This window comes from Phacochoerus africanus, chromosome X (assembly GCF_016906955.1).
Source record: "Phacochoerus africanus isolate WHEZ1 chromosome X, ROS_Pafr_v1, whole genome shotgun sequence".
In the NCBI taxonomy this organism is placed as follows: domain Eukaryota; kingdom Metazoa; phylum Chordata; class Mammalia; order Artiodactyla; family Suidae; genus Phacochoerus; species Phacochoerus africanus.
Window position 1 is genome coordinate 16,577,247 of NC_062560.1, and position 12,029 is coordinate 16,589,275.

At 57.1% G+C, this 12,029-nt stretch overlaps 1 protein-coding gene across 7 annotated transcripts in view; it reads right to left on the bottom strand.

The window, feature by feature from the left end:
- Positions 1–678: 678 nt before the first annotated feature.
- The window catches only part of RAI2 (retinoic acid induced 2), a 378,829-nt gene continuing 367,478 nt past the window's right edge, over positions 679–12,029 (bottom strand). For 6 of the 7 annotated variants that reach the window (XM_047765171.1, XM_047765173.1, XM_047765172.1 and 3 more), the window contains one exon: positions 679–2,678. In XM_047765171.1, coding sequence (XP_047621127.1) covers positions 1,047–2,654 — 1,608 coding nt within the window. In that variant the 5' untranslated portion in view covers positions 2,655–2,678 and the 3' untranslated portion in view covers positions 679–1,046. Of the gene's footprint in view, positions 2,679–9,449; positions 9,475–12,029 lie in introns of those variants that run through there. The other variant, XM_047765175.1, reaches the window with a different exon arrangement.

The window sequence follows — 12,029 nt, forward strand, 5'->3', positions numbered from 1 at the left end:
GACTGCGGCAACCAAAAGCATCTCCAGGCATTGCTGGATGTCCCCCGGGGAGGACCGTCGCCCCGACGGAAGAACCACGGGGCTAAAGGAACCAGGGAAGGCTATCGCCTCCCTCCTCGACCCCGCTCCCAAGCCCCGCTCCCCAGGGCCGGGAACCTCTCTGAGATTACCTCCTAATCCACCGGACTCTCCTCTTGTTCTGAGTGGCCTTTGGTAACGCTTCTGACCTGCAGGGCTTCTCAGTCATCCAGCACAAGGATCCCACGGCCCTTGAAAAGAAAGTCCTTCCAGTTAAATTCGGGGAGGGGAGGAGGGGGGAAGCAGGTACATTTTCCTTTCGAAGCACTTGTCTGTTTTAGTCTGTGGAAGATTTCAGACACACAACTCTGCACATCCAGGGTCGCTGTGAACCGCAGGGGCCTTGGGTACCACCCCCTCTCTTTGCCTCCTTTTCCAAATGAAGAAAGAGGCCAGAAGGGGAAGGTCATCCGTATTTCTAATCGTCCTTTTCCGAGGCCACAGGCCAGTACGAGTCTTCTTTGCCCGGTATGCCCAGTGTGCCTGGAGAACTTGGGTCTCCAAACAGGGGTTAATGGGCCGGGCTGTACAGGCGAGTTTGGGCCAAACCATGCCAGTTAAGGAAGGCAAATTTTAGAAATGATCGGATACTGCAACCAATTAGTGCAAACAAACATTTATTGTGAAATAGTCATCCTACCCTTTATTAGGTATTACATCATCAAAGCACTTGGTGGCAATGAAAATAGCTTTTTTACCCCTCTGATTCACCCAATATTCCATTAAAGCTGCAAAAAATGTGCAATCTGCTTGAAAAATAGGTTGCTCTTATTTACTCATTTGTGAAAAGTCAAAAATTAAAAAAGAAAATGATACTAGCTTACAGGGCCTCTACAGCCAATTCACATTCCCGCTCCCCAACTACTCCCCCAAATAATTAACAAAGATAATTTGTTTTAAATGCCTTTTTATAAAACCAATGCACCTTTCCCCATATTATAATCATAAAAATTTTAAAAAGCCACTATTTACTTCCTGGGAAAAAAGGTGGCGAGCCGTTGTTTTTTGATGGGGAGCATGTGTATTTCCTGGGAGTTCACTTTCTTTAACTTTATGCTCCGGTTTTTGATGGGTTTCCTAAGGGGCTCCGCGCTGCCCGCGGACTCTTCCGCTTGGCTGCTGATGTCGTAGCCCTGGAGCATGGCGTCTTCTCTCTTGAAGGAGAAGTTCTTGGTGGACACCCCCGAGAGGCCTTTGATCTTGCCACAGAAGATGGTGGGCACAGTGTCTTCCACGGAGACAATCACTTTGGCCGCCTGGGACTCGCTCCCGAGCTCAATGTTATTCTCAGCCTTGACCTCGCCACTGGGCTGGCGAGGGGGCTCGGCAGCGTCACTGCCGCCCAGGTGCCTCTCCATCGCAGCGGCGGCGGCGGCGGCGGCGGCGGCCTCGTGGGGTGTGGCGGGGGCAAAGGGCACTTCCACACCACCACCGGGCGGTGTCTCCATCGCGGCGTGACCCGGGCCATCCACCGCCCCGCTGCTGTCACACAGTGTCTCCGGCGGTGGCGGGGGCTCCGATCTCCGGTGGGTCGCCAGCGACAGGTCAAGGGCCGCGTCTTCCTGGCAGGCGGGGGCACTGACGTCGCCAGCCTTGAGCCAGGGCACCGACTTCATGGAGAGATCCAGGGCCTCGTTCTCACTGCCCATCTTGATGACGGTGTGGCGGCTGAGCTGGAAGTACTCCCGCGGCTGCAGGAGCTCGAAGGGCTTCAGTTCCTCCTTCTGCACGGCGGGCGGGCCGCCCCTAAAGGGCTGGAGGCCGAAGGAGGACGGCGCCTTGGGGCAACCGGGGCTGAACTTGGACTCGGAACTCTGAGGCACGGGGATGGGGATGGGGATGGGGACGGGCACCGGCAAGGGCACGATCACGGGGTAGGGCACCAAGAGGGTGGCCGGCGGAACCAGGGGCGACAGAGGGGCGTTAAAGGGCTGGGGGGGCACGGGGGCGTATCCCGGAGGAGGCTGACAGGGTGGGGGGCCCAGAGCGCCCTGCGAGGGAAACAGATTCTGGAGCACGGCTTCGAAGGGCAGGCTGGGCTCCTGCGGCTGGCTGGGGATCCTCAGGTCCAGGAGCTGGGGCTGCGCCTCCGGGTCCTCGGCTCCCTGGAAGAGGTTGCTGTGGACGGCGCCGGAGGAGCACGGGGCCTCCTGGGGCAGGACCAGCGGCGAGTTGAGGTGCTGGAAGACGTGCTGCTCCAGCACCACCGGCAGCTGGACGGGGCCCTGCGTGGTCATGACGTAGGTGGCGTTGCCGTTGGGGTTGAGCTCGGGCGCCGAGCTGCCCTCCACCTGCATGTGAATGGGCATCACCACCGGGCTCTCCCCGAGGCACAGGGGCTGCAGCACGGTGGCCGCCACCTTCAGGGCCATGCCGCTCTGGGACTCGGCCGGCGGGTTCAGAATGGACGGCGCCGGCACGGTCACCAAGGCCTTCTTCACCAGGTCGGTGGAGTTGATGTTCCAGGCCTCGGTGGTGATCAGCTGGGCCATGCCATTCTCCAGGCGGTTGCTGGCCAAGGCGGGGGCCGAGTCGGTCATGTCCATGGACAGGTTCTGGGACTGCAGGTCATCCATCACTCGGCTCTGATGCCACTCGGCCTGCAACACAGAACACACAATCGGAATCTTCCCTCAGAGACCACGCACATCCACGCTTTAAGAGCTCTCTCGGTATCTCAGGGAGCCGGGGAGCACACCCGTCTCTCTGTGTACACGTGCACGCCACGGATCGTCCCCAACATACACGAACACACCCGTCTGATCAGCTGTGCGTGGACGGCCCCAATTTAACAGGCGATTAAACGATAAGCACAGATGATGTAACGACTACATAGCCGAGTGAGGTTAAACAGAGTATCGCAAAGCCCAGCACTCAGCTTGGAGGTTCAGCCTGGCACAAACACAGAGCGTGGCTCCCCGGCGCTGTGTCGGACCCTTAAGATAGGCGGAGACTAGACTGGTTCAAATCCAAAGCAGCAGCCAAGACGTGGTGTCCTTTAAGAAAAAAAGCAGAACCCTGTCACACTGGAATATTCTATGACCTTGGAAGGGGGCCATCCCAATTATGGAAACCATTTAAAAAACGCTTTGAAGCAGCAATAATTCTTCCAAAAGAGGCTTGAGGAGGGGAGCAGCGGTGTATTTACACAACGGTCATTACAGCTGTCACCCTTCGACCAATGACAGCTCCCTTTCCTCCAGTACGAGTGAGAGCCACTCCAAGGAGCAAGGTGAGGAAGGGATGACTCCCATGAGTGCTCATCAGTCAAGTGTCACTTGCCCCAGGGAGCTCGTCTGTCTGACCCGTGACCTCTCCTAAGTTCTAGGTGTCCAGAAGAGGGGATGCTGATGGATCCAGGGCTGGGGAAACGGAACGCTGGTTGGAACCAAACATCCTCAAGGGTGAGCCATGCTTTCTTGATGTCTGGGGCACCTCTGGCTGCCTCCTGAGAGGCCAAGGGAGCCCAGCGCGGGTACTTCCTGGAGGAAGCAGGGCTGCAGCTGCAAGATGGCTCTCCATGGAAACGCGTCCATATTTAGCCTTGTTGCCATGGAGAAGGCAGGCACCATGTCTAACTCGGGGATCTGTGCCGCCCTGGCGTCTGGTGGGGCTCAATAACAATTCAATAATCCTCAGTCTTGCTGGGCGGGCCTCGGGCAACTCCGAGGCTTGACCTCACCTGTCTGAGGAGTCTAGAATTTCATCGGGTGGTCAACTCATCCTTCTCCTCTCACCCCGAAACTACCAACGTGACTTCCAGGACAAGAGAGGCGGCCCAGCACACCATGGGATTAGAAGTAAGTAAACGAGGCCTCACTATGGGAGGGCAGCTTTAACAGATGAACCACTCAGTGATGCTTCCAGACAATCAAAATATGTCACGTACACAGAAGAAGGAGTTTCTCCGAAGCAGGAGGAAGCGGGGCGGGGTGGGGGGCAAGGTGCGCTGCAGCAATGAACCTGCGAGGTGGCCCAGCCTGCTGGCCAGCGATGCCCCTAGGGCAGCGTAGGGAGGAAGACTGCCCCCGGGGAGCTGGAGGGGACTTGCCCCAGCTTGAAGGGCCTGTTTTTTCTGAGAGGAGTGCTCCCCGATTCAGCCCAGAAAATGCCATGCCTCCAACACACCACTCATCCAACCAATCAATTTGCTGAATGCCTACAGCACGCCAAGGCTCTGCTGAGGGCTGGAGATGCTGCCATGAGCGACACAGACGAGGCTCCGGTGTTCATGGGGATTCTAATCACGTGGGGGAGCGTATCTTTGATCGGAAAGAGACCAGCCAGCATGCAGAGGCCTCAGAGCGAAGCCAGGAGAGAAGAGGCATCAGCCTCAGCGGGACAGAGCTATCGGCCACTCAGGAGCAGCCCTTCGAAGGCTCTGAGCTCCTAAGGGCTCCCGCAGAAGGTCTGCCTTGTCCCTCTGAGTGGCCAGAACTCCTCAGGGCAGGTGACAAAAGGCTGAAAGGAAGCTTGGGCAGGGCTCGTGCGGACAAGCACCGCAGCCGTCAGACAAGGATCCCATGACCAGCCCTGTGAGGTGGCATCGGAGAGCCTCCAAGGCAGGTCAGCGGGGCGAGGACTGTTCCGTGCTTCCCGGGAGTCTGGGATGATCCAGCTGTGAGACTGCTTTCTCATGATGGGTTATACCTTCCAGATGTGCCCCCCGCCACTGCCAAGAGCAAGAAGGCACACTTCTCCACGCCTCTGCCACCTGCCCCGGCACCCACCTTCAGCTCAGGTGGCCGCTTGCATCTCTTCCTGTGCAACCGCACGCCTCTCCCTCCCCGGCCCTGGTTCTAGGGCTGCTAATCCTGCAGAACCTTCCTGCTCAGGGTGTGAGGAGCCAAGGTAACGGACCTCCGACAGGCCCCTGCTCCTCTCGCAGATGGAAGAAGCCAAAACTTGCAGAGCATGTGCCATGCGCCATGCCCTCTGCTGAGGACTTTCTCCACGCGTTACTTCCTTCGACACTCAGAACAACCCTACAGGAGGGGGTCCTATGATTGTGCCCATTTATTTTATTGGTGAGAAAAGTGATCTCCCAGGAAGGATAGATACCTTGCTCAAGGGTGCACTGAGGCTGCGATTAGACCTCAGGGTCAACCCCGGGCTCCTTCGTCTCTCGGGAGCTGGGAGGGCCACAACCCTCCATGCATTTTTGTCTCTTGGCAGAAGCGACCGGGCATCCTCCCTGTCAGTACAGAGCACATGTGCCTGCAGAGTTCTTATGAGGGGCGGCCAGGTCCTTTCCAAAAGATCACTGAACTGTCTGCTCATGCTCTTTCCTCCACCAGAGCCTTCCTCTGTCCCTCTTGCCATAGAGGAGCCGAAGGATCACCAGAGGTTCTGTCCTTGGGGAGCGCAGCCTCAAGCAGCCACGGTTCTGTTAGCGGAGGCCTAGGAGGCCTCCGTCCACCCAGCCTACCACCAGCTACCCGCCGCCCCACCCGCCTTCCCGAGACAGATGTCACGTGGGAGGGAGGGCACGTCCAGTCCCACGGGTTCCAGGGAGGCCATCTGACCCCCTGCTGGGAACGCTAGCCTCTGGGAACTGCTGGGGCCAGCTGGGATGCAGGCAAGGCTGGGATGCAGGCAAGGCTGGGATGCAGGCAAGGCTGGGATGCAGACAAGGCTGGGATGCGGGTGGGGCTGAGCAGCTATGGCCTCTCAGGGGCCTGGGGCCAAAGTCTCACTCCGGCCTCCTCCCACATGACAGCCTTGGACCGACTGGCTGACTCAGCCCAAGTAGGCCGATGGCCGGCTGAAAGGAGGCTTGGTTCCCCCACTGTGTTCGGAAGCCCTGCCCCGCCTCAGGTGCCCTGCGGAGCCCAGGGCTACCTGGCCTGTACCCTCTTGCCTTCCACGGGGGGCTCTGCCCCTCTCTCTGCTCCTCCCCAACTCTGGGTCAGCAGCTGGGGGGCCTGAGCGGGTGTCCCCGCTGCAGGCGCCAATGCTGGAAGCCGCAGTGATGCCCTGAGGAGAACAAGCAGCTCAGCAAGGGAGTGTTCAGAGAGCGAGTTTCCGTCCCCTCGGAAGCCAGATAATGACCGGAGAGAAGATGGAGGCCTGTCTCCTAGTGAAGGACGCGGGGGAGGTGCGCGCAGGGGGCCTCTTCAGATCAAGGAGTGTCCCGGGAGCGACCAACTAATGCTCAAGCAGAGGGGGCCGTTTCTTCAGATGTCGCTGTGAACCTTCTGTGTGGGTGTTTCAACCTCTTGTTTGCCCGTGGATTTAAAAGAGGTCAGCCGTCCATTCTGCCTGCACCCATGACCCTGGGGGCACAGGGTGGGCTCAGAACCCAGGGGCGGGGGCAACCTGCGCCTGCAGCTTGCTGGAGACTGGTGCTCTTTGGATCCTTGGCCAGTTGCTGGGGCCGAAGGGCTGGGGGCTGAGGGCCCGCCCAGTGCAGCCTCTGCGACCCCAGAGAGAGGAGGTGGGGGGCTGTCTGCGGCAGGAGGTGGGCTCGGAGACCTGGGCGGGTCGCAGAACTGTGACCTGCACTGCTTGTCTGACTCTCGGGAGACCTGTGAGTGACTTCGTCCCGGATCCCTGGGCTTCTCCGACACACCCAGAAAAAGGAAAGCAAAGCGAAGCAGCGTGTGCGCGCGCCGTTTCCCTTAAAAGGAGTCACGTTAGCGAAGAAGCCAACCTGGCGCCCAACTCCCTCCCGGGCTGTCCGTCAGTGACCCACCCCACAGGGGCACCCACTGGGTGCCCCCCGGAAGCCGGGCCCGCCTCCCAGGCCTCTGCTTCCAGAGCCCTGCACAAAGCACTCCGTGTACGGACTGACATTTTCACAACGAGGAGGCATTTGGGGCTTGAGTTCAAAAGTGAAAACACTTGACCACTCAGATGATTTAAACTCTTCTCTAGATCGAAGGATGCATTTATTTCCTTGCTGGAGGCAGTTAACACCGAGTTCCTCTCTCTCTCACAAATAACCCAGTGCCCTCGGCTACATCCTAAATGATCTCTTGGGGACCCTGAGGAGCCTGCGCCAGCTCCAACTGAAGGAAGCTCAGGATGTGGCTGTGAACCCCCTCTGGCCGCGGACTTGGGACAAAAGCCCTGGGGCATGGCAGGAGCCCCTCTCAGAGGCCCCCATCACCTTCTAGAGAGGGGCTTGATTCCATCTTGTGAACTGAGAGCATTTTCACCACAGAAACAACCATTAGGACAACCACAGGCCTCTGGTCTGCAGCGCCAGACACCTCTGAGGACACGCTAGAAGACGGGGCTCCGGGTATCGGGGACAGGGGTGACCTCACAGCAACTCAAGCCGGGAGCCACTGCCTGCTAAGGAGCCCTGTGAGGAGCCCGGGACACTGGAATGAGGTCACCGGCACAAGGGAAAGGGGGTCAGCCTCAGGGGCCGTGGTCTGGGTGACGCGGACTGCCCTGGGCAGATTCCAGCTCCAAGACTGGGATGCTGCCCGGTGGGCAGCTCTGGAGCCCCCTGGCCCCGATCCTGGGGACATCCCATTCAGCCCCAACAGCCTGCAGATGTGACCTGCTCTCCTCCCTCGAAGTCAGCCTCATCTAGTTTTTTAATTTATTTATTATTATTATTATTATTATTTGTCTTTTTGCCTTTTCTAGGGCCACACCCGCAGCATATGGAGGTTCCCAGGTTAGGGGTCGAATCGGAGCTGTAGCCGCCGGCCTACACCACAGCCACAGCAACTCGGGATCCCAGCTGCGTCTGCGACCTACACCACAGCTCACGGCAACGCCGGATCCTTAACCCACTGAGCAAGTCCAGGGACCGAACCCGCAACCTCATGGTTCCTAGTCGGATTCGTTAATCGCTATGCCACGACGGGAACTCCCTCATCTAGTTTTTTTATCTAGTTTTTTTAAAATCGAGATAAATTCCTTCCTCTAAGACATTCATTTTCCAAAACTACACCCTGCTACTATGTGTTTTCTGACAGTAAAATATCGACAGCTTTGCTTTTTTGCATGGAGCCCGGAAGCAGCCATCAAGTTTTCAGGTCAGAATCGAATCACCCATGTCCTTGCTGCTCATATGTCCATGTCCTTGGAGCAGCAGCAGCAGCAGCATCTGGGAGCTTCTAGAAATGCAGAGTCTCAGGCCCTGCCCCTGACTCAGAACCTGGCTGATCTGTATGCACGGTCCAAGCTGACAAGTGCTGGCTAAGTCCTGGTTCTCGAACTTGGCTGCACGTTAGAAACTCTTGCGAGTTTTAAGATATACTGATGCCTGGGTCCTCCAACCCAGATTCTGACTCAGCTGCTCTGGGGTGCAGCTGGGGCATAGGGGTTTTAAAACATTTCCTAGGTGACTCTACTGTGCAGCCAGAATGGCCTTGATCCAAACACCAAAGAACAAGGCACCTGGTCAGCCAGCCACCTTCTTCGTAGCGGCCGATCTTGCTTCTTACTTCACAGAAAAGACTAAACCCATCGAACCCCGAATTCCCTCAACTTCTGCCCTGGCCTTTCCAGTATCTTCCCAGGTCCCCCGGCCCTGGGGCGAAAACGAGGTGTCTCTCCTTATTGTAAGGCTGACCTAAGCGTCCTGCCCCTTCCAGGGGCAGCCTTTTCTATTTCCTGCTCTAAAAATAGACCTAGCACTAAATAGACCTAGCACTAAATTACCTCCTCAATGATCGACCCAATTCTGTATAAAAAACACTACCGCTTCCTATAAGTTAAGTGAGCAAAGCATAATTTTCATCTTTTAATACGTGGCTATGGTTCTACCATCCAGGACTTAATATGCACTGAATAGCTAGGAAATAATTCCAAATGGGTAAAAAATGGTTCTGTGCTCCCTATAGGGTGTGATAATTGTCAATTACTTGCCCCAGTGATTGAATTTTGCACTTTAAACAGCACAAGGCCCTTCTACAGAACCTGTGAACCTAATTACCACGCAAATGTATTCCCAAATTGGTGAAAATGTGGCGAATACACAAAACAGTCACTCGGCTTACTGCCGATGGCCTCGTGCAGGCAGAGATGGACACGGCGCTCCAAGAGGACCGCAACTACCCAGGTCAGCATTAGACAAGATTTCCCCGACACGGCACTTAGCAAAACACAGGAGTTCCCGTTGTGGCTCAGCAGGTTAAGAACCTGACTAGCATCCTTGAGGATGCGGGTTCACTCCCTGGCCTCGCTCTGTGGGTTAAGGATCCGGCGTTGCCGTCAGCTGTGGTGTAGGTCTCAGATGTGGCTCAGATCTGGCATTGTTGTGGCTGTGGCGTAGGCTGGCGGCTGTAGCTCCGATTCCACCCCTAGCTTGGGCACCTCCACATGCCGCGGGTGCAGCCCTAGAAAGAGAATAAATAAAGTAAAATAAATAAGTCAGTGGTGGCCGTGCACTTTATGACTGGCCTCACCTTTGAGAAGATGGGCCGTGGCTGTGGGGCGTGCTGTCAGACAGGACGGAGGGCAAATCTTAGCTCGGATGTGATGTGACAGTGATGAAAAATGGGAGACGTGGGCCCAGGAGGCAGAGGGAGCAGCGAGCGTCATAAACTGGCCACTGACACCAGGGTTCTCCAAGGTCTTCCGGGGGAGCAGGGTGAGGTCGTCATAAAACTCACTGATGTTCGCTTTGCCATCGCATCCTTTTTATGCCCATTTTTCTGTTTTATAGTGTATGGAATAAATACATACAGGAAGACATATATAATTTAACAATGTGTATGTGTTGAGAGGGTGCTCAAAAAAAATTTTTTTTTGATAGGAGTGCAAGCATGAAAAAGTTGTGACTCAGCAGGAGAGACAGAGTCCCCAAAGGCCAGCAAGGCTTTCAAGGTTCCCCTGCCTGAACGAGTCTGGGAGTCCCTTCCCAGGCCAGCCCTTCCATCTGGCAGAGCAGGAGGCTGAGGTTCAGAGGGTGACTGAGGCTCAGAGGCTGGAGCCTGCCAGGCTCTCAGACGGGAGCTCCTGCGAAAGCACACGCCCACATCCATTGCTTTGGGGTCACATCTCACATCTAAGGGGTCCCTGGCTACGTACGCCTCTATCCCGTAACCAGCACTGAACACGACAGTTATGTGCGATGGTCTGATTCAACCATCGAACTACCAAATAGACTTGGATGGGTGAGTTGCTGGATAAAAACGATGAAATAAACACTTGAAACCGTGATACCTCACAGACAAGCAAATGATACAGAAGGAAAGGATGGGATTACACCCCCCCAAACACACACACACACACACACACACACACACACACACACACACACACGAGCTCTTTGTGATAAAGTCATGCGATGTCCCTGGGACTCAGTTTTCCCTTCTGTAAAGTGGGGGTACGGCCCTGTTCTCCTGTGGGTTGCAAAGTTAACTCAGGCTGCCCGCCGGGAAGCAGCTGATGGAGCCTTCCAGGAACGGCTGCAGGCCCTGAGGCCGGAAGAGGTGGGCTTCAAGAGAATCAGACAGAAGCAGCCACGTGCTCGAAGGGGCAGGGGAAGGGCAGAACGGGGGGTAGGGGTGTCTTTCTGGGCCACTCCTGTGACCTCTGAGAGGACTCGACGCCCCATCCTCCCAAGTCCAAGGCCGCAGCATGGGTGCAGGGAGCAGCGTGGAGGGGCCGACCAGCAGGCTGAGGAGGGGGAGGCTGGACAGAGGAGGTGGCCAGGGGAGACACACAGGCCGAAAGCAGGGGAGAAGCTAAGCCGACCTCGCCGGCTCAGTAAGAGCACCGCCTGCCTCTCCTGGGACCCCAGTGCTCGGGGCAGGGCGGTGTCTCCGGGGTGAAGACCTCATGGCCCTGGCCAAAAACCCACTGCGCGCCAGCGCATCGGCTCTGTGGTCTCTCGAGGGAGGGCTGGGCCCTGCTAGGTGAACAACTGCTTGGAAAGAGAAATATGAAAGCCGGGCACATCTGCCTACGGGGATGACCTCACGGCCAGAGCCGGGCGCGCACGCGCCCAGTTTTCTATCAGTGGCCTCGGCGGGCTCCCACCAGGGCGCGAGAGGGACCCGGGAGTGTGGCCCGAGCGGGCACTGTGGGAGCGCCCTGGCTCCTTTCTGGCCCAAGAGGAGCGTGACAGATGTCTTCGCAGTTCCGATCTCCTTTCAGCCTCCCCATTCGGTCTGGCTGACCCCGGGCCGCAGCACAGGGAACCAGGGTCATGCCCGCTGGTGTATTTACTCGATCAGAAACTACGGGAGCACCTACTGTGTGCCAGGCGGGCCGCTCCCATTGCTCTGCCCTGGGGCTGTTTCCTCCGCAGGCTCGTGGCCTCCCCCGCAGCTCACCTCCCTAAGGATTAACCCAGTGACCCTCTCCGGGTGACCTGCTTCTGACAGGGCTCCTTCGAGGGCCTCCGTTCGTGCAGAGGTGAAGGCGTCAGGCTCTAGAAGAGCGACAGCCCCTAGACGGCGGCGCAAAGAGCTGTCAGTGGGCGGGCGTCTCTAAGGTAGAGAAGAAAGGCTGATTTGCCAGGGAGGGCTGCCCCGACACGAAGAGGAGGGACGCCCCCCCAAGGGGTGCTGAGCCCCGGCGGAAGGGAGATGCTCCCCCCAGAATTACCGGAGGAAATCAGAAAGAAGTGCTGTTGGTGGCAGGGGGGACACTCACCTGGACAGTGGGCGGTGACAGTCACTGAGTCCCTGCCTTCGGCCAAGGCCCCACAGCCCCCCGCTGGACTCAGAGAACCCCGGACAGCCTCAGGGGCTGGAGTGGCCATGCTGGGCAGGGGCGCAGGTCACATCCAAGATCTCAGGTCAGAGTCTGTCACCTACAAAGCTATGGTTTGGGGACCTGCTTCTGGCAATAAAGACACCTCTCGAATAAGGGACAAAGACAGGGCAACCTGCCCCTGCAAGAGAAAGAGACTTCTAGTTGGATCGAGATACAAAGGTTAAATTTTTGTTCTGGGAAAAGGACTGTTTATAATCCTGTGTCATTAGCAGGACATTTTCCAGAGCCTAGTGTGCCAGAAATAGACCCTCCGAGGGGTC